Genomic DNA, 26,676 nt, shown 5'->3' on the forward strand with positions numbered 1-26,676 from the left:
TTGATCAAATGGCTGAACCACCCATTGAAATCGCTGAATTTCCAACAAAAGTTTGCCTCCATCTCAAAGTTCTAGGAAAAGGAGATGGCCCATTCCCCAAAGGCAGCCCCAAGGACTTTGGAAGAAGCTCCTCAGTCTTGTGGGATAGTCCCTCTTTCTCTGGTTATGCCTCTTTAGGCATGGGCCTTCAGGCCATGGCAACCCCTCAAATATCTTAACATCTCTCCAAGTTGGCACAGAAATCTGCCCCCCAAATTTGGGTGCATTATGCCACAGAACTCAACAGTTTTTCTTTGATTTGTCTCTTGCCTCAGGGTAGAACAGGGAGAAAGGTGTCTGGCAGCAGATCCAATAAGTAAAGAGGAATCATTGCAGGTTTTTCACCAGCAGATCGAGCCCACCTTCTCAATTTTCATGACAGTATGCCTTTTGAAAACAAAACTGTTGCTTACCAACGAACAAGCAATTGAAAAAAGCCTAGCTGCAAAACTGGGTTGGGGGTTGGAAGGCAGCATTTGGGTGAAGTTCGGCATTATAACGGACACCAGCCAATCAGCCACAGCTGTCTGCAGTCAGCTTCTCCTGGGAATTGGCAAAAACGTTTTCCAGAGCTCCAAATAAAAAGTTAGTATTGATCACTGCAAGAGCAAATCTTTATCCCTATAGAGTCTGGCAAATGTTTTATGTCTTTATCTATATTTGTCTTGGGACCCATGCCAAGCATTAGATTTGCCCTTCCATAATCAGTTCGAAGCACATATAGCTAACATCTGTGTGTAGTCTCAGTCATTCTGTGTCTCTTATGTTAATCATTTTAGGGCCGTGGCTAAAAATCTTTTCTTACCATTTCCATCTCTCACTCTTCTGCCCATTCTTTTTTCAGTCTAAACCATTACTTTTCCATTGTGATATCTGCATCTCTTTCCTTTTCTTTCTCATGCTTTTCTTGCTACCTTCCTCATCCATCTCTGGATCCACATTGCCAGTGCCATTGTTCCTTCCCATCCCTGATTCCAGTCTCTTTTTGGATTAACAGAGCACACCCTCAGGAAGCAGCATCTTCAAAATTGAAGCAGTCGACAGAGACACGGGCTCAGGGGGGAGTATTACCTACTTTCTACAGGTAAGCATTGACAGAAGGACCCAGGGATCTCAGGTATGAGTCAGAGGGTGGATTCATAGGACAGAAAGCCGGTTAAGATCTACCCAGTGATGCCTGCAGTTTGTGGGAATGTCTTTTGACCATGCAGTTTAGCTGAAGATCATTAGAACTTCCATAATGGTCTAAGAATGGAATGGAATCATATAGTTGGAAGGGCCCTGGAATGCTATCCAGCCCAACCCTCTGGCTCACTGCAGGGCTCAGGTCTCCCATCCAAATACTAACCAGGCCAGACCATGCTTAGCTTCCAAGACTAAGCAGGATCAGGCACTTCAGGCTACATGGAAGCCATGAGTAAGATAGAGTATGACCTAAGCCAGGTAAAGCATGAGCTAAAAGACACACTGTTCTGAAATGATGCTAGTGACCTACCAGTTATACAGTTGGATTAGCCCAAAGTGCACATTAGTTCTGTGCAGCTATGGCTCAGTTCCTAATCTAGAGAATCTAAGCATGATATGTCTACCCCATTGTGAGAGCCTTATGAGGATGAGTAAGGAGCCATCATTCTATGGTTTGCGCTGCCAGGATAAGTGTTGTTTATCATTATGGATGTTCACTAGGCATTGCATAATTGAATTCTCTAGATGCTCTACAAATGGATTAAGCACGCAGTCCTAACTCTCCCACTCAAGGGGCACACAAACTTCCAAGCTTCCAGCAGCTTCCAGTGGCTGGAATGAAACACCGCAGTGATGCTCACTGCCACCATTGCGTTGCACTGCATGCCCTGCTTTTAGCTAGGTGGCTGCTCTTTTTGTCTAGACAAAGCCCTGGGCATGGACACAGGAGGAGGCTGGGGCACTGATAGGAACCCACAGAGGAAGGAGACCCCAGCCTCCTCCCCTCCGCAGCCACCTGCACACGCCTTTTCTCCCTCTCCAAGGTGCACTGGGGCACTCAGAGAGGCAGCCCGTCTGGCTCTTTCTGTGAGAGGGCAGAGCAGGGGCCCAGGCTTTGGAGTCCAAGCAGCAGGACCTCGGTGCTGAGACTCCAAAGAATTCTTTGGCACCCCAGACAGTGTCGGCAGGCCACAGGATCACACCTATAAAATTTGTTAATAATACAGTAGAAGGGAGGGAGGAGGAGAAGGGAGGGGAGCAAACAATGTGTTGGCTAAAACCCAAAAACAGAGATGAAATGCAAGAAAAATGATATGACCAATCACCACCAGCCAACACAATAGTTAAAATCTCCATCCAGGGTCCCAAGATTAAAATAATGAGTTTCCCCACCTGCAGCCCTCAAGATGTTTTGGACTTCAGCTCCCATCAGCCTTATCCAGCACAGATAATGGTGAGGAATTCTGGGAGCTCTAGTCCTACATAGCTGGAGGGTACCATAAGAATAGAAAGTCCTTAGCCTGGTACTACAATGCCCATGCCAACTGGGCTTCCCTGGGAAATATAGTGCCATGATCATCCTGGCTTTGCTTCCTATAGTGTAAGGAGCCATGTTGTCAGTGGAAGACAGATGCATTCTGGGAAGGAAGGAAGCCAGCCTCACATTACAATACTTTTTCTACTTTAAAGATGAATCCGCACTTGTGCTCCCCTCTCATTTTAGCTTTTGCACTGATCGCATGGAGGATTTTAAAATATAATGGAGATGTTTAAGTGCACTTGCTGTAAATACATCAGTTGCTTGCCAGATATACCCAAGTTATGATTTATGAATACCAACCTGTCCTTATGTAGCAGCAATGAATGAACTATGCACAAAGAGGGCCAATATTTGAGTGGGAGAGGTTTAAGTCCTTCTAATAGATGCCTTTCCTTAGAAAGATAAAACGTCAGTGCCAAGGAAGACGCCTGTTACCTGAATGAATAGAGCTTGCCTGCTGTCTCTCTCTTTCTCTCTCTCCTCTTTTCTCTGCACACATGCACACACACACACATCACAGCTGTGTAATTTTGATTTCCACCCAACAAGAGGGAAAAGGATCCATGTAAACCAATTTATTCTGGTGTTTCCTTAGACCCCAGAGAGCTCACTAATCAAGTAGCTACTTTTGAAAGCACAAATATTTAAGGAAGGTTAATCTAATCTTCTTAAAAGGGGGAAAATGCTGAACGGAGAGAAACCTGAAACCAAGAACTGTAAACAGCCAAGAAAGACAGAAAGGCAATCACCCTTATTTACTAAAAAGAAACTCCAGCCCTTCTTTCTTAAGGCAATCTCTTGCCAAGCTGATTCAGACATTCAGGGTACAAAATACAGTTTACCCATGAACTTGCACCACACACAGGAAATTGCAAGTCTAAAGGATCCATTTAATGCTTTAGGGAAGCTCCTGAATTCTTTTTACTTTGGCCAACTTTCATTTGGATGAGTCTATATAATTATAATTATTATTAGTAGTAGTAGTAGTAGTTTTGCTGATTGCATTTGGTAAGCTGCTTTGGGGTGCCATTTATGGCTGAAAAAAGAATGTAAATATTCTTTTTTTCAAGCAAGGTACAATCCTAAGCTTATTTAGACAGAAAAAAGTCCTACAACTCCAGCAGTTTAAACCAATCAAATAAATCCATGCCATGTCAAAAACTCCTGATAGGAAAGAGAACCAATCAGGTTCAGAGGTTCTCTTACTGCCTTCCCCATGAAAAGAGATGCTCTGTCGGTGCTGGGCTTAAATTCTACTTTGCATGGGGTCCAATCCACACTTAAACTTGCTCTAGATCTGCTAATGCTGGAGAAAGGCACAGGAGACCATTTTGCCAGTCCCTTCTTATTGTAGCTTCTGGTGACCCCTGAAAATCTGCTCTGGAAGAGTGGGAGAACCTTCAAAAAGGCATGAAGGGCAGCATGCAGGGGGACTGCAGGGAGTTCATGAAAATGATTTCCTCCATCCTTCCTTATCCAGCGGAGCACATTTGCTGGATCTTACTCTATTCCATGAATGAAAGAACCACTTCTACTTTCAGAATGGACAATCTGGATCCAACCCACCATTTTGGAGATGGCCAGGCATTAAAATACAACATGATCTGCCATGCCAGTTCCATTCTCTTCCCTTCCTAGACCGTACTGCCTTTTGTTCGAATAGTGAATGTAGTGGGAAATCAATGGGTTGAGCAAGGGAGCCCTTGTGAATTGCAGGGAGATGTGTAGCTATAAAAATATACAGCAGATGGAACATGTGAAAAATAACGTCTAGCCTGCTTCCTAAAGCCATACATAATCTTAATTTACCTCTCTCTCTCTCTTTCTCTCTCTCTATCTCTGTGTCTTATTTCTTTCTTTCTTTTCTTCTTTCCAGAATATCCATACAAACAAGTTTACTATAGATCGTCACAGCGGAGTCCTTCGCATCAAAACAGGGATCACTCTTGACTATGAAAAATCAAGAACTTATTTTGTTACTGTGGTGGCAAAGGTAGTACATATTCCCCTGACTACTTTCCACAGCTAAACGAAAAAATGTACAAAGGCAAGATGGGGCATAGTTGCAGAAGCTGGAAATGGTGTACGACCTAACAAGCCCAGAAAAGCTTGTGGCGTTGAATCTTTCCTCACTCCTGGATCTACAGTACTTCTGCCAGTCTATCAAAATAATTCTCAAGATATTTTGTAGTGCTTTCTCCTGGGGTTTAGAGTGGAGAACTTGACTTGCATATCCTTCAGTGTTTTGTTGTTTTGTTTTGTTGCATTGTGTTGCATTTCTATACTACCCATTAGCTAAAGAAGCTCTCTAGAGAGGTTACAAGACAAATGAAAGACATCAAATACAATCACATAGTGAAATAAAATGTAAAACTATAAGCTTAAAACAGAATAAAACCAATTGAGTAACTAATATGAAAGTCAGCAGCAGTGCAAAGATCTAAGAACACACTAAAATGATTGTTTAAAAATGAAAGGCTTAAAAAGTTTGGAGAAATGAAAAGGCCTTCACCTAGCATCAAGAATACCTCAATGGAGATGCCAGGTGACCATTCCATCTCCATTATGGCCACACTGAAAAGGGTATCTCTTTAGTAGCCATTTATCTCACCTCATTCAGCAGGGCGCTTGAGGAAGAACCCTTGCGGATGATCTTGACTTCCAGCAGGTACACGTGCTGGTAAAACTGTTTGTGGCAGCCCAACATAATTAGCTTTTCTCTAATAGCATACCTGATGTTTTTTGTAAGGTGTGTTAATGCTTGTGTACATCTTGAAACAAGTGGTGATGATATGCATTCTCTAAAGCAAGGCTAAACAGAGGACAGTTCTCCAGCTATTTTGCACCACAGCTCTCAAAATTCCTGGTCATTTTCCATGTGGCAGGAACTTCAGGAGCTGAAGTCCCAAACTCTTAGAGAGATGCCTACCTCTGCACTAGGGCACAGGTGGCCAACTTCAGTCCATGTGTGAATGTATCAAGCTGCAGATACTGAGCCAGACCAAATGGTCCATTTAGCCCAGGATGCTTACTCTGACTGGAAGAACTCTTCAAGTTCTCCAACAGAGAACTTTCCCTGCTTCAGACCCTTTTAACTGGAGTTGCCATGGATTAAATTGGGAACCAATTTCTGTGCGCTCTACCAGCAAGCTATGGGCCTTGCCTGGAGGGCCCCTGCATTTAGCCACACAGCTTGTCCCCTTCGTGGCACCAGGGTGGCTTCCTCCTGAAGTTTGTCAGTCTCCAAGGTCAAGGAGTTATAGACCTTGCCATATGATTGTGCCCTTAAACTTGTTAGGACATTTAATTGTGTGCTTAAATAACAAAGAAAACCAAAATATGAATGCTGACACTTGATAATCTCAGTGGATGTCCAGATCATTGACATCCACATGAGGGACAATATTAACTCCAGGTGAACATCTACTAGAAGAAGAAGAAGGCAAATGCCACTTCAACATGCTAGCTCAGGGAAAGGGAGGGAAGTGAGGACCACTTGTCCAGACAGCTCTGAGAAGCAGACTAAGGTAGACTGACCCAGCAGGCGTAGATTGTCCCATGTTCAAGAGACAGCACCAGAGGATGCCTTTTGGGTGGTTTCTATGGAAACTGAGACAGTCTGTTTACTGGCTTGGGCATGTATGCCTGATGATGGAGAGCTCTTCAGAAGTAGGCATCAGAAACAATAATAAGACTAAGTCTGTGGTTCAGGATGGGAATTTTAGTTTTCTTTGCCAGACAGATATCCCCTGTTGCTATCTGTCCTAGTGCATGCATAATGTTTGCTAATGTGTAGCTTCTAATAACGTTAAACAATTGGAAAATTCTAAACTCCAATGAAAGATGAATAATATTGTGGGAAGGTTTTGGGCGCTCTTCACTGGAAAGATGAAACTTAAAAAGTCTGATGTGGGGAAAGAGAATGGGGAAAGGCTGACTTGATCTGGAAGTTTTCATGGACAGAATCTCAGGAAGGAGCAGGCGTAAACAAATAAGTCTCAATTGTTCCTCCTGCTAGCTCTGTGATTGGGATTGGTTTCCAATCATAGGTGCAATATATAGGAAGAGAATAAAAATAAAAAGAAACATGGCAGATTTTTGCCAGTAAAACTAGATATTAATTTTGAAAGTGCATTAAGCTAAAAAAATCAACAGAAGGCTAATTGAGTAGTGTTCCCTAATGATTATAAAGAAGACAGCCCTCAAAGCATAAAATCCCATCTTGAGGTGATACATACTTAATTTCCTCCACTTACAGAATCTTGATTATGAACAGTTAAATTAGACGTTGCTCAAGTTACTCATAAAACATAATAAACCAGGTTGCTCCAGAACAAAGCTGGATCCACTGGTGTAGATATCTACCTTGGTCATGAGTGGCAAAATTGGGGAAACTGAAATTGGCCAATATACTTGGGAGGGGAGCTGAAATTCTCCAACAGAGGGAGTTCAAAAAGAAAATGCAAACACAATTTCTCAGCTTGTGCTTCCTGAGGAATTTTGGCCCAGCTCAGTTTCTGCATGCTGATCTTGGAACTGTTTTTGCATCCTAGGATGGTGGCGGCAAGCTTCGTGGGAACAACAAGGTGTTTTCAGCCACTACTACAGTCACTATCAACGTGGAAGATGTTCAGGACACATCCCCAATGTTTGTTGGAACTCCTTACTATGGTTATGTCTACGAGGACACTTTGGCTGTGAGTACTGCAGGGTCACATAAACCTATTCAACGCATGCATGGTATTGTTCTCTCTGGGTTTAAAGACGCACAATGAAGTTGCCAATTTCTAAGGAAGGACAGATGTGCTATATCTTGTTCTGTATTTTTCACTGCCAAGTCAATTCTATGCCAGTTTTATAAGGATTTGGGGGGTGGGGGGGGGGTAGGGCAGAAAGCAACACAAATTAATGTTGACTTTTTGGCATGATTTTAAAAAGTGCATTTTTCCAATTGTACACAATTTTTCTATGCACTCAACCAATTAAAGCATCCTCATCTTTTCTCCATGAACATGAGATGCCATGCATAAGGGACGGCATATAAAAGTTTTAAATAAATAAATAATGGAACATTTTTCAGAAGTATGCATTTTATTAGGCGCATTCTGTTGGGCTTACGGGAAATGTAGCAAGTCCAGAAAATGTATGGATTTTTAGACACAAAATGTTTCTGCTTAACTCTGGTTTCCGAGGGTTGTGGACTGCAAAAATCCATTTAAAAAATATTTGTTAAATCAGATTCCTCACATGTTCCTACCAATTTTCTGTTTCTGAGAATGGCTTCCTTGAATGGAATACTATCCTGGGGGGAATCTCCTGCCTTTTGGAGGGGTCACTCTTCAGAGTGTCAGAAGTTTCTGCTAAAAGAAGAGACTGAAACATGCTATGCCTCTACTTGTGGATCTTTTCTTGCTGCTCACAATGAATCAGGCCAAGTTAATTAACACAGGATTATGCTTTGCTGCATTGACATTAAGTTCTCCAAGTATTTTAGAAGCATGATTGGTTGTACATCAGAGACAGAGAGGAGACAGGAAAGGAAGAGGTGACTCCTGAAAAATACAGGGAACAGGAGAAATATTACTCAAAAAGCGCTTTTCCCTCCCCAATGAACAAATGGTATTCAGCTAGGAGATGGGGTCATAGCAGCATGAGTATTAAATGCACCTATTCTCCAAGGCACTTTATTCTCCCAGTTGGAAAGGCAAGCCAACCTGCCTGATATTCTAATCCAACTGCACAATGCCATCTATCCATCAGCAGGCTTTAAACTTGGCAGAGATCTGAGTTCAACCTGGAGCAACATGTAAGATTTGCTTAATCCTGATTGAGGCTGTAAGACTACAACTGGATGCAGAATTATCCAGAGCTTGAGCCAATCATGCTTTAGCTCTGTGGTTCCAGAGTTTGCTTTTCCGCCCATGTTTACCGAGCCTTTCTCAGCCTGTGTCCTGTTTTGTAGTTACTGCAATACGACTGTTCCCATATTTCACGGCATATATTGCTGTAGCCCGTCCAGCCTCAGAGGACTGCAGAGAATGATTTCTGGAAACATTGGAGGCGTTTTTCATGCACTTTATAATTCTTGGCAGTAAAAGGTGCTATAAAAATGTGAAACATAACAATTTACCTTGTGCTGTTATTAACCAGTGATCTGGAAATACTCATAATTATTAAGTGTGCAGTTGTTGTTTTGATGAAACCCACCAAGGAAATCAAGGATAATTAAGCATTAATTACATCAACTCTGAGTTCCATAACCAAAAATATTATCATATTATAGTGATGGAAAATGCACGTCTTTCCTAGTTTACTCATTTCAGAAAACACTGCACAGTAAAATGCACATTCCAGGTTTAGTATTATTGATCAATGCAGATGTTGTCTATTAAAACTTGCAAATGGAAGTTGCTTTTTTCAGACCCAACAATGCTTACTGTTTGTTTGTTCCATCTATTTCTTGGGCATGGAACTGGATTTGTTGTTATCATGATTTTCAAATCTTTGTAAATCTTCTTCAATGATAATTGCCAAAAGATTTCTCAATCCTTGGGCTTTTAAGCATGCCTCCCACCTATGGTGGAAACTGCAAATTAGATGGCCAATGCTGCATATATTTGAGGGCACCATCTCTGGTGTCCACTCAACAAGCCCTGGCAGAAGAGGCCAGAGACTCCTCATCCACTGAGCTTTTACAGGAGCTGTCCATGGTACTGAACACCATTCCCAAAATAGGTTCTTCACCATGGTGGCCTGTGGCTTCCTTGATCCCTTGTAATCCTAATTTGTTCCTTTCTTTGGCTTTGGCATTTCCCTCACTGTCAAAGCTGAGTTGGCAAGTTCCTCAAAAGCGCCCCACTGCTCCCTCGCTTTTATTCTTGGCTCTGCAAAGTCTCACATACTTTGATGGCTCCATATACACAACAGCACTCCCAAAGAGGAAGCGTCTGCTGCCAAAAGGGAAGTGCAAACACTTTCAGGAACTTCAAACTGGGTTGAACCTTCTTCTCCTCAAAGATCCCCATCCATCTTTTTTCTCAGTCACTCGAAAGCAATTAAATGTTCCCATTAGTCAGGAAATAGAAATGTTGGGGGCCATTGCTACCTGTGTCCCTGCTATTTCTGTGATAGCCTTGTTCTAATGGCATAATTGTTTCATGGAACTATTTATGTCTGGCTCTGGGGTGTAATTTTGAAGGTTGCTCTCTCCATGTCATTTTTAGTGTTCCCTCTAATTAATATCCCCACCAGCACTCATTGGCCAAGATGCTCCTCACTCCCTTCACCACTGGGGTCTGAGTTCCTTGTCTTGTTTGCATCTAATTTAGCTTGGCCTTGTCCTTTGCTCTAACAGAATATAAGCTGATATACTTATTTGCAGAAGTACCTCTTACTACTGTATGTGCAGTGCCACTGACCCTCATGATGGGCTAGGAATTTGTGTTTGCTGGATTGTGCATAGGTTATATTGAGGGACAACTGCTTGGAAGGAGTTGAAACAAAATGTGGATGGAGTCAGAGTCAGTAGGCAGAGCTGCCCCACAATCTCTGTTCCTGCCATCCCTTTTCTCTTCTCTGCCTGCATGTCTTGGCTCTTCTCTCTTCCCCCTCCTTTCTCCCTTCCTGCGTCCCAACTGCCACCCAGTCTCCAAAATCCTCCCTGCACAGGAATCCATCTTAGAAAAGCCTCCTATTGACACCAATGCCTTTTCCCCTCAAGCCAATGTGAGATGGCCATGGGGCTGAAGAAAGCAATCTGCAAGCCAAATCCAACCCTCAAGTTGCCAGCTCCTTAACCCGGTTATACAGTATTCATGATTTAACCTGACAAAGGGTTGATGGCCCAGCCACTTATTCATGGCAGGAGACAAAAAGGGGAGGTTAACAACCCACATTCATCATGGTTTCATAGTAGGACCCAAGTCACATCTGGACAGAGAAAAAGGATGATTGGGCCTCCAGAATCTAGGAAAACAATACTTGGCAATCCTATCAAAAAGTAGTGGCATTAGCATCTTGCAACCGAAAGATGAAATAAAATTCTTGGAACAAATTTTACCTTTTTCTTCCCACTGGTATGGAACCCCATTTTGTGCCCTATTCTCTGGTGATATATTTGCTAGTTGCTACATTAGGTTTGCTAGGATTAATTTTCTGAAGTGGTTTTAGCTCAATGTGCTCCCTGTACAGAGAAGTCACTTCCCTTTTTTTCCAGGGTTCTGAGGTAATAACAGTTGTTGCCATTGATGGAGACCGAGGGAAGCCTAACGACATTCACTACCACCTTGTGAATGGTAAGTGAACGGGGTTCACCTGAACCTTAAAGAAATAGTCAGAAGTTGAATTCACAGGCAGTTTGGTGATGGTATAACAGATCTATGGGATGTGATCCGGTATGAACTTGAAATTTCACATTGTTTTGGCCTGCTATCTAGCTTATCCATGTTCAGTGTGGGATAGCCAAGGTGAGCCACGAGTGCTAGTTAGTTTGAGTGTGACATAACAACATGAGAAAAACCATGCTGAGTCACTTCAATGGTCCATCTCTAGTCCAGCATTCCCTTTGCACCATGGAATAACAACTGCCCATGGGGTCCTTCAAGCAGGACAACATGCAACAGTTTCCTTGCCAATGAATGCAACAGTTTCCTTGCCAAGCTCCCAGCATCTGGTGTCCGTAGGTGTACTGCTCTTGATACTGCAGGTAACATACAACCTTCAGGGTTGATAGTTATGGATAGCCCTCTCCTCCAGGAATGTGCCCAGTCCCCTTATAAAGCCATCCAAATTGGTGGCCATCACTTTCCCCAGAGAAAATGAATTCATAGTTTCTTGATTTGCTGTGTAAAGAAATCCTTCCTTTTTTTCCTTCCAGAATCTCCCACCTATCAGCTTCATGGGATGACCTTGGGTTCTAGAGATATGGGAGAAGGAGAGAAATGTCTCCTTCTCCACTTTCTCCACACCCTGAATCATTTTTGAACAACTCTATCATATCTCTGCTTACTGTTTTTCTATGAATGGACATTATCGCCATTCATCATAGAAGGGTTGCATCAGTGCTTTGATCATTTTAGTTTCCTGTTGCCTGGATCAGCAGGATTGCCTGCTTGTGTCTTCCATTCAGTGCTGCATAGTTGGCTATGCAGATCGACATGACTGAATCCATGCCATTGAGCTAGGTTATCAAGTGGCTCAAAAGCCGAGACGTGAAGTGATGGAGCCTGGTGGTGGAGGAACAAAGGCTAGTAGGCAGAACTCATGTTAAGGGTAGGAATGTCTGGGCAACCTTACTGATGGTCCAAAACTCAACAGAGGCCCTACTGACAAGAGTGTCCTGGAGTTGCTTCTCCTCTTCCCCATTGCAACCTGTGTCCTCTTCTGCCCTTACCTTTGCCCCCAACAGTAATGCTGGTGAGGAGAAGCCATTGCCTGCTTGCTCACTGATTCTCTGTCTGTCAAGCAAGTAATTGGTAGAAATGATGATGGGAAAGAGGAGCTGAAGCAGCTGGAGGCAGTGGTGGCAAGAAGCTAGACTTACTGAGAGAGGGTCCCCTGGAGGGTGCCTTGCCCAAGGACCCCCAAAAGATGGAGCCACAGCTGGTGTGAGGGAGAAGATGACCTATGACCAGACAAGAGAAGAAGCTCAAAGTGGAGCCCAGTGGACAGTGGACATTATGAGGGCAAGGCGAAGAAGTATGTGGAGCAATGGGCAGAAGTCTTCAAGCCGTGAAGAAATAGCCTGAAGGCATTGTACCTCTTGCTGAAGGCTATTCGTTCCTTTATGTAAGCAGGATTCCAGTCTCCTAAGCCCCCCTGGCCCTGTGTGAACTTAGAATTCTGTGGGAAATCATGCTGCTCCAAGTAAGGACTCTTGCCCTTGGAAGTGCAGCCCAACCTCTTGCAGCATTCAGAATCCCACAGCCTGAAATAATTCTGGAGAAGGTGCCCTGGGAAGCCCCAGTCCTGAGCGTCTCCATGCTGTTCTTCCACCCTCCCTGATTGAGGGCAGCAGGAAGCCCCTGCACTTTCGTTTCACAACAAAAGAAGTGGCTGCTTTGAATGGCAATTTTCTCCCTGTGGTGCCAGAACCGGGCAGAGGGAACACTGCAGTTCAAAGCAGCCTAAAACAGCAAGATGAAGGGGGTGGGGGTGGCACTGTAAAAAGAGCAAGCAAACCAGCAGAAACAGTCTGACCAACAGCCAGCGAATCCATTAGGGAGAAAGAGGAAAAACTCCTTCTCTGCTCATGCAGTTTTGTCTGCTGGCACGGATGGAATACAGCAGTTTGATAGAAAAGGAAGTGTTGACGCCCCTCAACGTGTGGAAATCCATTATCGGTCCACCTTTTGCTCACAGCAAAAAAAGCAGTGATTCTGTAGCTCAAGGAGCACTCTCAGGCTGAAAGGCAACAAGACAGCAGCTGAACCAAGCTTCCACATGTTCCACTCCTGTAAAATGTTAGAACAGGGGCAAAAATAAAAACTGGCACACAGATGAGAGGAACTGGAGCTTACTGCTTTCCAAGGTTTCCCTCCTCCCTACCCCCCGTCAGGTGTTTTTCCAACCCTATTAAGATGTACTTCAGCTACTGGAGCCCAACTATTGGGGAAGGGAGGGCTACACTGCAAGCAGGAGGGCTCAGCTTCTTTCATCTGTATCCCCTTTGCTCTTACATCCCACTCTGTATTGGACTGGGCAGTCCCAGTTTCAGCCAGTGGATTATCTACTGCCCTGTGCAATTTGGCCTTTAGAAGCTTCCTAACATAGCAAGCAAAGCCCTCCCTGCCCTGAGTTATGCCTCCTGCATCATCCCACCATAGTTAATCAATTTTTTGTCCCATTGAATTCAGTGAAAGAGATTTAAATCCATACTTCACTCTTTCCTTGGATCAGTGGTGTTGAAATGAAAAGCTTCATCTCATGTCCTATATCCTTTTTCTAAATGGATTTCTGCATCATATTAGATATATTTATCATTTCATCGATGGTGCTAAAAATGAGCATCATGATGATGGTACTTTTTAGCCTCAATATAGAACTTTCTCTGCTTATGGCTGGAGATGTGTTAGGAATTTGGTTGGGAGGTGGGAATCCATTGGATGTCTTCTGCTCAACTCCCTGGGCCCTGGCCCACTTTCTTCCCTAAATCTGTCTTTTGCTGAGTGTTTGCATAGGTGTCCAGCAGGAATCAAGTTCAAGAGTTCTCCTTGCACACACCTAGTAGGCTTTGCCTATATTGTGCAAGGGATTGTGTACTTTGCAATACTTTGCATGAAGAATCTGCCAAGTGCTCCTGAGCATTTGTGGACTTGAGTGCAGCTCAACTCACTTTCTGGCCAGTGAGCACAAGAGAGCTGGATTCTGACCTGCCCTTCACATCTCTGCTCATGACATTGCAGATCATTGCAAGATATGCTAGAGAGATTTCCTTCCCCCAAACACAAGTTTAAAAAGTGAGCCTAGCACTTTTTCTCCCTTGAGATTTTTGTACTGTTATATGGGGTGTTTCATGTGGTGATATAGAAAGGTGTCTTTCTAAACATTATTGTTAAAATGAATTTTATATTTTAAGCACAGGCTAAACCTTCAGAAAGAGCTTTGTTATAGGAAAAAAGCATGCAATGGGCCGTGTTCTGAATTACCAATTTCCACATGACAATTAGGCAATATCATGATGCATGGAGACTTGCAACTTCTATTGATTTCATTTCCATTGTAGTCAAGATTTACTTTTCTCACCTATGAATCTTGATAATAGCCCTCCACATAAGTCAATATGTGTTCAATGTGGAGTCTAATGTCTTCTAATGAAGTTCCACTTATTGCAGTTATTAGCAAAATTGAACATTATTGGACAGTTTTAAAAAAAATGAGTATTGCTATCAAATTAGAGAGAGGAAAATGGAGAGCGCATAATAATGATGCTGTTTTCTTGCACTGCCTTTCATATGTTTCTAGCTTCAAGCAAGACTTGCATCAAGCTCCAAAGCTCATTTCAACATGGTGCATGGGGACTTTTTCTGAAGCACAGACACCCTTGTTACACTGGGCTGTTTGTGTGTGCATTTAATAGGCCAGATGACATGTGTGTAGCCTAGATAGATAATGCGTGATCGCGTGGGCAGAGAAGAGAGCACTCAGCCTTCTCTCTTGGGTGGCAACACCCTTAAATGAGGCGCTGAAGGAATGTGTAACCCGAGTGTGAAGGACATTGGGCCACACCTTGGCTGAGATGACTAAGAGAGAGAAGCCCTGAGACTACTCCAACTTTGCTAATTTGCTTGCATAATGGTAGAGAAGGAAGTCAGCATGTTTTTATATCATTCTGTGAAGAACTCCCTGCAAAACAATCACCTTCAGTGATGCTAAGCTAAAACGTCTAGCAAACAGAATGAAAATCCATCGATGGAAATTTGTGCTGTGATTTTCTAAAGTTAGTAGGTCAAATCATTGTTATGCAAAGAATGGGACTGCTATTGTTAGGCAGATTTTCTGGATTTGTATTGCCTCAGGAAGAATTAAAACATCAATTATCTTTGCTTGCTGATAGCTGACAGACATTCTGAGGATGATTTCAGTCCTTGAAAGAAAATTCCATTTGGGGGGAAAAAGAGACTTTTAGGGTTTTGCATTATATACTTTCAGGTTGTAACCTTCTCCTGGGGTTGTTAGGCACCCCAGAAGCAAGCCCTGTTGGGATTTTTTCTGAGAGGGGATAATGATACCCAGGATTAGCCTATAACCTATAGTATCTGGGATCAGACTTCATATAGCAGCCCCTGATCAGCCCAAATGGGGGCAAAAAACACCCAACCCCCCCCCAACATAACATTGCAAATTGTAGGTTATTGACTCACAATTTGTCTAAGTGCTATGCAAACTGGGTCATTAAACCAGAATGCAGCAGATAACCTTTTACTTCCATTTTATTCCAGTGTGGCATTTATGTCAGTGGCGGTTTAGGTCAATCCGCAGGCTGGCATGTGGTTTTACAGTGCATGACCTTCCAAGCTCACATAGACTTGGATGTGCAGCCAACACAGCTCAGAGGAGGATGCATTAGTGTACAGGCATGCTTTATGCCAGCACATGGGTTCACATTAGCAACAACATCAAGTCAGGTGATTTCCCCCCTCCCTTTGCATTTTCCAATGCATCACGGATGGACCAATACCTTACCTGTACTGGGCCATTACTCTAATGTACACATTGCCTATTGGCATACGTTGCTGGTTTTCACCTATAAAGCCCTGAATGGCTTGGGACCAGGATATCTGAATGAGTGCCATTTCTCTTACATGCCCTCACACCCCTTAAGATCACAGGAGATGCTCTGCTCCGGGAGCCCTCTTCAAAGGAGGTAAAAAGAGCAGGGCCTTTTCTGTGGTGGTGCCCAGATTATGGAATGTGCTCCCTGGAGAGGTGCACCTGGTGCCTAGTTTATATTCTTTTTGGCACCAGGTTAAAACCTTTTTATTTAATTGTTATTTTAAAAATCAATATTTTATCGTTAACCATTGCTTCCTTGTTTTTTGTTTTTGTAAAATTTTATGGATTTTGCTATTGTTTATTGTTTTTAATTGTACATTGTGAGCCATTCCGAGATACTGAGGCATGTGGTGACAGCATATGAAAGTTATAAAATAAATAAATAAATAAATAAATAAATGTATGTTATCAATGCATAAGTGGAAGTCTAGTTTCATGGGCTAATTAGGTGTGTAGAAGAGATAGGAACTATAGCTGTAGTTTTAATCGATGCCCTGCCTTTAGCATTCCATATGATACAATTGGAGTTTCGTGCAACAGATTAATACCTCCAAACTTTTCTTCACCATCTGCCTTTTCGGCTTGCCTTGGATGGGAAGAAATTGTGCTCCATTAGAAAATTGTAACCATTCTTCTCATTCTTAGCTGAATATTATTCTCATTGTAGAAAAAATAACCAATGCTTATATGCCACTTGGCCAACAGTCCACTAAGCTGCACCAATCTGGTGGACATTGCTAGACTAGGTGAGTTCCAAGCCATGCAACCCACCCCAGTTACTTATTGGAATGATACTATTGTGGTTATCAAGAAATGAAGAAGATGAAGTTGCATATTCACACCTGCAAATATCTCAATATCTGATGGCTTGTTGTTGGGTTTCTGTGAGGGTTCCTCCCTGCAGTGACGGTGTGCAGGAAAAGGAATCTGTAAAAATGGAGCTTCTCACCTATCTGAGAACTGTGAGAGACTCCCACCATTGGTGGAAAAAATTACTCATCTGCTAATTGCAACAGACATTTTCTTTTTTGCTTTGTCTTCTGCTTCACACGTTAATGGAATTTGACATTCAAAAGGTGGGAGCTAAGGATCAGGAAGGCCAGTTAGGGTGGGAAGGGACAGACCCCCAACCCCTGCCCCCTTGTTCCCGACCACATATTATTAATCTTCAGCAACATCCATTTATCTGACTGATGCTACTCTCTCAGGGCCTGGTCTGTTCCCCAAGTAGAGAAGCTCCTTGCACATCAAAGGATCAGTACACAAATGAACATGAGTCACTTGTACTAGAAGAGAAGAATGGCTGGATCTGGAAAGGGCAGGTCTACCCAGACCTCCCATTGCCAATAATGGCACAACATGCTATAGAGCAGACTCACCAAAGAAACAAAGGTGTATCTTTTCTAGGGAGCCCTTTGTAATGTGGAGGACTCTACCCATATAGGGATGGTTCAACCTGGGTTGTCAAAAGAATCACCCATTCAATGCACTTATGTAGTGCAAATGTAGACCAATGGTTCATATCAGCAGAGGGAGTGTTTTAAAAACATGTGGCCGGTGTTTATAATACTGCTAATGCTAAATCCAAGAGACACAGAAAGAGAATACTCACTATAAAAGTGCTTAAAATACACTGCTTTGCAGAAGCTTTGAATAGGTTGAAGGCTTTTGGGTTATGGTCAGTTATTCGCTCTCCATGGTGCTGAGCTCTCTTCCACTCACACGACCTTGGTAGTGTTTCCAGCAAAACATAAACAAGGGAGATTTTAGTACCTGTCTCTGTAAACAGAAAAGATAAAATGGATCCATTCCCATTTTGACCCAATGTGCTGGTGCCTGGCTGAGCCATGCTTCACTGAAGTCTCCCTGATTCAGTAAGTCTGCTCTAGCTTTACCCAGCCTATCAGTTCTGAGGAGAGAACAGATTGCATTGCTTTCATGGCCAGACTCTGTGTCCAGGTGAAGTTCACCTGGGCTGCAAGGTATATGTTCATCCTTGTTGGAGGGCCATATATCAGGAGTTTTAATCGTGGGTTTCTTAGACTGGTTGGGTGACTTGACCTCAATTTTATGGTGTTATGATCACTGGGAAGGCATTTTCAGTCCACTGAGCACCCCTTTAATGTGTCCATATCTTCCCACCCACCTCCTAAACCATTTGTTACCATGAACAATTAGTTATGCCTGAATACTACTGTAGCTGTAGAGAGATGGAAGAGATGATGATGTATGGAAGATATGATGGTGTGTGTCTCTATTTTGTCACAGGAAGTGAAGGGTCATTTGAAATAAATAATGTGACAGGAGCCATTTCTGTTACTAAAAGTCCAAGTCATCTGAAGAAAGAAGTCTATGAACTGAAAATTCAGGTATTTGTGTTATACTATCTATATAATAGTTTGGCCTTAAAATGTTGGAATCACTTCTGATAGATGGACACAATGCTGTAGGACTATTCATGTTGTGCACTGTTCCTACACTGGTGGTTAACTTTTTTAAAGAGTCTCATAGATAACATACAGTCTTCAGCATCAGTGCCACCTCTACCTAAGGGGTATTGCTGTACTATGGAACAAAATTTATTCTGCAAGCATACATTTGAACAGGAATATGTTTTGCATAATAGGCAATTATGTGTGCATGTATCTAGAGCAGGGCAGAGAACTGCCAGTGCTTTGCCTGGAGACCCTGAGCCAAGAAACCAAACCAGCAGACAGAAAGGCTGTGGAATGCACTGCAGAACACCAGTGCGGGCCAGGCTTGCTCCTCAGGCAAGGCCTTGCCCCATACAAGAGGCCCTTTATGTCCACTCTTGTCTGGGTCCAGAACCTGAGAATGCTTCACTGCTAGGAAGCTGCAGTTTGAGAAGCTTACGAAGGACAGTTGCACACAGAGCCAAAGATTTCTTGTTGTAGCCTGACTGGGGCAATGGGCAGCCATACTTTCCATTGCAGGTCAGGGATGAGATTGATGGCTTGAGCTAGAAGCAGCAGCCTTAAGAATTTAGGTTCTATCCCTGAGGTCCCTTTCTTCAACTCCTTGTTAAATGGCTAAATGAAGCATCACCTCATTAGTCTTCATAATCTGCCATATAGAGGTGCTATACTCCAACTCCCATCATCCACTGTCATACTGGCTGTGAGCAATGGGAGTTGTAGTCCAACAAACACATCTAGAGGATGCCAGATTGAGGAAGGCTGACTTATACTCTGGATATAAGCAGTCACCTTGGGCAAACTGTAGATCTGATGTCACAGATCAACATGATGGGGTCCACAAATGGGGGTCACCCTGTCTCCTCCAAGTCCTTAATTCAGTCATGGGCAAGAAGCACCCTGCTTGCTATTGAGCCAATTTTAGTGGACCCAATGACCCCCAGACATCTGTGGGTATCCCAAGGACATCCTGGCAGTATTCAGAGCCATGGGGCAAAGCCAGTTCCAGAAACAAAAGGCCTAGCTAAGGAAGCCCAAATCAAATCACATAACCAGGAGCTTCAAGGCATGCTGGAGAGAGTCGTGCTCCACGAACTCCAGGCAAAGTTAATCCAGACTGAAATACTGTATTCAGACAATGATAACTTGGCAGTTTGTTTGCTTATTTATTTATTTTTTGATTTATATCCTGCCTTTTTCCTACAAAGGGCTCGAGGCAGCTTACCTCATTCTCCTCCTCCATCTTCTCCCCACAACAACAACCCTGTGAGGTGGGTTGGGCTGAGAGTCTGTGACTGGCCCAAAGTCACCCAGTTGGCTCCATGGCTGAGCGGGGACTCAAACACAGATCCTCTGAGTCCCAGTCCCATTCTCTTAACCACTACACCACACTGGCAGTTGAATATGGTTTGAGTATGGCTTGTTGTTGAACCCTGGCTTGTTGTTGATAGGGTTAGGTTGCCTACCTTGACTAACCCTTTTGGCATGATCTGCATGTTTGGCCCAGTCTTGCAGAGCAAGCCAAGCCAAGAAGAAGCCTGCAGGCACTCACAGACCTCCAGTTGCACAACTGGCGGCCTACCCCGACCACCATTCCCAGTGGCCCAACTTCTCCTCTGCTCACTGCCAATGGCAGTGGAGATGGAAGCCTGGGGGGTGGGGGGAGAGCACAGTGAGCAGGTGCACCAGCCAGCATTCCCAGCCGCCATAACTTCTTCTCTACTTGCTGCCAGCAGCAGCAGCAGCAGCAGTGGACACAGAAGAAGGTTCTGCTTGCACAGCACCTGGTCTTGCTTCCCAGTGAGCATCCTACAATCCCTGGATATAATCACCAGGAACTTGAACTCTGGGCTGCTGCAAAGTGGACCAGAGACTGGGAAGCCAAAACCAGAGGATCTGGTGGATTTTCCACTCCAAACAGGCTTCTCACACATCTCTAGTTGTTGAAATATCCCAATGTCTGATCCCAACCAATATAAGGAATGGCAGTGAACAACCCGCAGTTCACAGACCAGCAACAAGCCATGGTTCTTCTCATGGGTTCTTCATGGACATGCCATGGCTTGTTAACTCAGCTAGGTTCAGACAACACAATAGCCCACATTTCAATAACTTGCAGTTTAACAAAAGACCACATTCAACCCCTCAGCTTTTGAGTATGAGCAATTGTTTTGGCTGAACCCAGCCAAAGTATAGGGAGTCAGTTGGGTACCAACAGAGATGAGTCTGTAGACCCAAATCAGTATTTCTACTGGGGATGCGATTCAGTCTCTCAAGGCAGAGCCCGCCTGCATTTCCCAGGAGGCTTACTAAATAGCCAGTTAGTTAGCCAATGGTCAACAAGCCTCAGGTGGGAAGAGAAAGACTAGAAGAGATGGAACCATAAATGCCCAGTAAATGCGACTCTGCCCTATAGGAGCACATTCACTGCATCTTCTTCATCCCATCTATAATTTTCCTTCCATGATGCAAGATTCACAAGAGGATTAGACTTAAAATTGGTATTTTAAGTTATTTAAAACTGGTATTTCAGGCTATTTAATGGGTGTCTAAAGTGCCACACTTGTTATAGAAATCCTTTTTAATCTTGTATCAATGACATTTGCCAGTTATTCAGAACTGTCCAGATAGAATGACTGGGCTAATTAAACTGGGACTCACAAGCACTTTCCAGCTCAGTGTCATAGTTGCTTTGTAGGAATTCCTGCTTCATAATATTTCTGAAATGTATTGACTGCTTTCCTTTAAAAAGCTCATAAAAGCAGACAAAAGTCACTATAAACGAGGGCAACAGGCTAGAAATACAGCATAAAACCACTACATCCATCCAGTCTGGAAAAGAGTTTCAAGTTTTTTCTGTAAATAACACTGTCTAGACAGGGAGATATTTGATTGTTAAATCCATAACTCCTAAGAGTGGATTATTACCAAATCTATAACTATTGGTCGGATTGCCATGATCAAATGAACGCTGAAGAACTGTGATAAAGATTTATGTAGACTGTATGGACTCGATTCCCACCACCTCACTTTTGGACAAGATGTTAAAAGGAAAGAAGAGGTGGACACGGTGTCGGTGTAGCAGTATTTCTGGTAAAATGATATCTTTCTCTCTCTTTACAAGTTTTAAAAAACATATATGATCTCATCTTGTCTTCCCTGTACCTGCCTCTTACCAATGAATTGAACTCAAAGAAAATGCATGTCAAATTTAGAAATGTCACATGCCAACCTAATAAAAACTTTCATTATCACTGGTAATTCTCTGGCAGAAACTAGAAATACGGTAAACCAATTTTTTGCATGATTGCTTCAGTAAGAAATACTTCTTCTCCTTCCTCTTCCTCTATAGACTTTATATCATACTTGTTTTCCTGTTTGGAGAATCCAAGGTGGCTTTTTCCTCACTGCTACCTTGTGGGGATGGTTGGACTGAGAGTCTGTTGCTGGCTCAAGTGCTGGTTATTTTCCTTTTCTCAATAGAGGACATTTGTCCCCCAGACAGTCAGCAACAAAAGCCCCACTTTCTTCCAAGCCACTTCTCTTTGACTCCGAGCAACAGAAGACGCCAGCATTCCTTGTCTTAACTAGAGCCATCCGTGGTCAGTCTAACACAGCTGATCACAGGGGAAAGTAGTGGCCTTACAGAATCTCCCTGGCACATGCAATCCATCTGCCAGTTTTGTACGTCACCGATACTCTCAGGTCCTGCCTGAGAGCTAGTGTGGTGTAGCGGTTAAGAGCCCTGGCCTGGAGCTCCGAAGATGTGAGTTCTAGTCTCCATTGAGCCTTGGAGCTCATGAGGTGACTTGTGGCCAGTCACTTTCAAGCTAACCTGCCCCATTGATAGGGTTGTCATTGTGAGGATAAAATATAGAGGTGGAGAGCTTTGTACGCTGGTTTGGGCCTCTTGCAAGAGAAAGAAAGGCAAAATAAAAATGCAGTGTAACGTCACTTCCAAAGTTTTGCAGTTAGACTGAGAGGGCTGCTTCTGCTTGTTGCTATTTACTCTCTGGGGTGAGGTTTTGTTTTGTTTTGTTTTTTAAGAGGGAGGGCACTTTCGAAGCATCCATTTCGATTAAAGGTAGCAAAAGGTAGGAGAAACCTTTGTTTTGCTCTTCTAAATGACTTTCTCCCCAAGTTGTTCTCTAATCCATGTGACATGCTTTTGCTTGTAATGCTAGGCCCTCAGATAGAAAACATTCCACAAAAGGAAATACGAGGATCATTATGGACTGTCTTTCCAGTATATAACGTTTGCAAAGACCACACATCACCTCCCATGGGTGACTAAGGTGATACTAAGCACCAGAGAACATCTGGGGCTCAAAACCTACGTAACAAAAGGAAGAAAAAGCTGTACATTTGCACATACTCATTTAGTTACGCTCTGTGTGTGTGTGTGAAGGACCTGTTCTCTGTGGACACTTTTATTTTTTAAGAAAGAATGAATGCAAAAAGCATTTTTCCCAGAAAAACACTTGTGGCAGCAGAAATGTTTCTGGCGGAGGCAGCCAGAGGAGTTGCACAAGTGAATACAGCTCATCCCGTACCTTTACAGGATCAGATGCAGCTCAGATCTTCAAGTCTGTGATAACTTCCTCTTGGCCAGTGCCCATGGACAGCAGGCTGATGGGGCAGATGACCTCTCAGATGTGAGATTTGGGCCCCCAGTCCTAATGGGCCACTCCCTCACAGCTCCTCAACTGGCAAAATATGGGATTTTCATTTGATTGTTTCTGTTGAGTCCATTTCAGTCTGCTAAGATCAGCACTTTGAAATCGTTCCAAGGCTCAGACTTTAAATTCAAATGTGAAGATTCACAAGTTATAAGTTGGGTTCTGATAGCACTCTAGACCACGCTTTATTTCCCCTGTGTGGAATTTGGGTTGTTTCTCTTTTTGTCTTATTAGAACAATGTCTTGGAACAGAGTGTACTGCATACTGAGTGCTAGCATCTCTTGTACGAGGAGACCTCTTCCTCATTGCAAAATAGCATGTAAATACCCAGCCGATAGGCTGGATGATTTCCTTCCTTCCTTCCTTCCTTCCTTCCTTCCTTCCTTCCTTCCTTCCTTCCTTGAATGTGTCTGTGCACAACTCAGCAGGAATTTCTACTACCTGAACTCTGTTAAAACAAATAGAATTAGCAATAATGAAGTAGCAGGACTAGTTAATTCTGCTAAGGTTTATGGTATAGACTTATCTGTCATATTGATCTGTTTGTACCTTGTTCATTAAATCGACATTTATTTTGCTTTTTCTAAAAAAATTAAAAGCATGCATGCATCAATGACACATTTAAAAATGCATTGCTTATTTGTTGGGTGGGGTGCCTCCCCCCAATTCTTTCATTGCTGCCCTTCATTTCACAGGGAAGTTCATAGCAGGTTTGAGGAAGTAAGGACCTCACTGAACTATAAAATACCATAGATAACAGAGATAGAGGGAAGCGGGCTGAGCACAGCCCATACAGTTCTGTCTCTTGTTGACTCCAGGCCTCCGAAATCAATCCAGAGGGTGATCTGACTGCCCATGCCTTTGCCTTCGTAACCATAAGAATTGTGGACCTAAACAATCACCCCCCTACCTTCTATGGAGAAAATGGGCCCCAAAACCGTTTTGAACTCACAATGTATGAGCATCCACCAGAGGGAGAGATCCTGCGGGGACTCAAGATTACAGTCAACGATTCAGATCAGGTCAGTGCGTTATCATTGATCTCCTAGCCATCTGCCATTTTATTGGTTTGATTTTATTTACATCCTGTCCTTTCACCCCAAAACTAGGCAATCATGGTACTTGAAGGACAGGTTGGTGGCAAGAACTTAAGACCACTGTCTTCATGTCCCATTTACTCCTCCTTGGTGTTCTTCAGACAAAATAGTTTCCTAGATCAGTGGTAGCCTCCAGATGTGTTCGCCAAGCTGGGGGGTGATGGGACTTATAGTCCAACAGATCTGAAGGGTTCCAGATTAAGGGAGGCTGGATTAAGCAGATGCTTAGTCTTGCAGTCTAAATTTGGCCGAATTGTGCACTTTCTTAAGTGCGTTATTGAGGGTTTGGTCGATTTGCTGATAGAAAGAATGGGCTTTACCTTCCTTCTTAATTTCCATTACAGGAACTTCTGATTCCTTTCTTTCTGGGATTTTGTTAAATCCATCCTACTGGAACATTGTTTCAAAACATGATCATTCTATGCCCTGAGCATGGTTTTATTTAACCAGAGGAGCATGATTCTTTTAGGTTTACCAAAGACCTTCCACTACAATATAATTTTCATGGGAAAAGTGACAAAAGTTGCTATGGAAACCAGATAATAGCTTCCACCTGAGCTAACCCAAGAGGGAAAGTTGAGACCTGAAAGTTTAATACACATGAAAGAGCTGCAATTATTGAGAAGAAAATCGAACCCATCAACATGTAATGCAGACTCAGTGTTGTGCTAACATGGCTACATTCTGTGTGAGATAAAAACCTACAGCGCTCCTGCCAGCCTTCGGTAAAGGGATAAATAACTCAGTTTGAGGCAGCAGCCTCATAATTGCTGCTACTGCAAGCACAGAAGGCAGGAAAATTAAAATTTAAGTGCTTAGTAATATTTTGAAACATGTGGAGGTCTGCAAGAAGAAAAAAAATCTCAGTTGGTATATTTTCTTTCTACCTTGTTTCAATTGCATCTCTTTCACACTTTTTATGCTTATAAAATAATCTAACTTTCTTCTGACATTAACTGCTGTACTGATATTTTCACTCACGCACTGGAGAAGACAAACACGCTAGGGAAAGTGACAAGCAGTCAAAGAGCAAGACCAGATATGAGCTGGATTGATTCCATAAAGGAAGCCACAGCCTCGAGTATACAAGGCTGTCAAGGAAATGGACATTTTGGAGGGCACTCACTGATGAGGTTGCCATAAGTCAGAGATGATACGTGCCACCAAGGTCTTCATTTGTTCTCCATTTCTGCTCCTTGCCCTTGCCCTCTTCCTCCTCCTCCTCCTACTACTACTACTACTCCCAAAGTCTATTGCAGAGTTGGAGACTCACATTCTACTCCCCATCCCACCACGAAGCTCACCAGGTGACGTTGGCCCAGCCATAGACTTTCAGCCTCGCCTACCTCGCAGGATAAAACAGAGCCTTGTAAGAGCCATATTGAGTTCCTTGCCAGAGGAAGAAAGGCCAATTGTGAATATAATGCAAGAATAATAACTTTGTCCAGCTTTCATTGCTTCCCTGGTGTGTCAACACACATAATTCCTGAGTTGCAAAGAGAGGAGCTGATCATGTAGGGCTCATATTTTGCCACTCCTGATAGAGGCGTGTGACGGGAGGATCTGTTAGCATAAAAAGCAGCAACTTGCAGCTCCAGGGCAAAATAGTTGTTTTCATTTATGTACATTCATGTCTTGCCTTTCTTGCATCATGGAACTCACATACTGCCCCCGAAAGATATGGTGCCCTTCAGTTGCTAGCTGAGGGGTCAACAGCAAGTGACTTTTAACCCTGAGACTTCCCTGTCATTTCAGGGAATCAGCCGGACCTCTGGCTGTTAGTCAAACTGTGAAGTCCAGTTCATTTGGATTCAGTGGACGTCCAGTGGACTGATGTGGATCCACATCAGATGTGGATCAGGGTGTTACTTTCTCCCACCATGGATCTTTGTCTCTAAGACAGGCTGCAGTTTGTGCATTTAAAAAAACAGTTCTAAAGAAAGCTACGCGATCTGCTCAAATATCAGAGTCTGCATAAATTTATGCCCTTTGTGCACATCACAGCATTTCTGCATGTTTTGTGCAAATAATCACCAAAAAAGCACTTCTTCCTCACATGATCTGCATAGCTCATACAAGGATCATGTGCTTTTCAGGCACTGGTTTGCACAAATCAGCCCATTTTATGCCAATTTCCTTAGCATTTTATACAAATCATACAAATCACAGCCCCTCTTACAAACACAAGTTCATGAACCTGCTCAGCTTGAACCATAGCATCAGTTTCAGATGGGTGAACTGGAATCCAGAAAGCTGAGCTGTGGGAATCAGTCAGATTTTCAGCCCCATCTGATTCCCCCCTCACCTCTAGCCATTACCTATCCCCACTTCCTCAAAAGGTCCCTCCAGTAAAACTAGTTTGTTTATGAATTTATTAGAGCTGTATCCCACCAATTTTCATTACAAAGAACTCAAAGCAGCTTGCATCATTCTCCCCCTCCTGTTCTCAATCTTATCCCCACAACAACAACCCTGTGAGCTAGGCTGGGGTGAGAGTCTGTGACTGGCCCAAAGTCACCCAGTTGGCTCCATGACCGAGTGCGGACTAGAAGCTGGATCGCCTGTGCCCCAGACCTGTGCTCTTAACCACGACAGCACATTAGTTGCCAATCTGGGCATTGATTCCTCAGCACCCACTATGCTTCCC

General features: G+C 43.3%; 1 protein-coding gene across 1 annotated transcript in view; it reads left to right on the top strand.

Annotated features, from left to right (window-relative positions):
• CDHR1 (cadherin related family member 1) overlaps positions 1-26,676 on the top strand; it is a 64,648-nt gene that overhangs the window by 13,061 nt on the left and 24,911 nt on the right. The window contains exons 6-11 of the mRNA XM_044420124.1: positions 1,037-1,123; positions 4,422-4,538; positions 7,099-7,242; positions 10,761-10,839; positions 18,086-18,186; positions 23,751-23,954. Of these exons, the coding sequence (XP_044276059.1) occupies positions 1,037-1,123; positions 4,422-4,538; positions 7,099-7,242; positions 10,761-10,839; positions 18,086-18,186; positions 23,751-23,954 (732 nt within the window). The remainder of the gene's footprint in view (positions 1-1,036; positions 1,124-4,421; positions 4,539-7,098; positions 7,243-10,760; positions 10,840-18,085; positions 18,187-23,750; positions 23,955-26,676) is intronic.

Source organism: Varanus komodoensis, unplaced genomic scaffold (genome assembly GCF_004798865.1).
Source record: "Varanus komodoensis strain SLA01 unplaced genomic scaffold, ASM479886v1 scaffold11, whole genome shotgun sequence".
Lineage (NCBI taxonomy): Eukaryota > Metazoa > Chordata > Lepidosauria > Squamata > Varanidae > Varanus > Varanus komodoensis.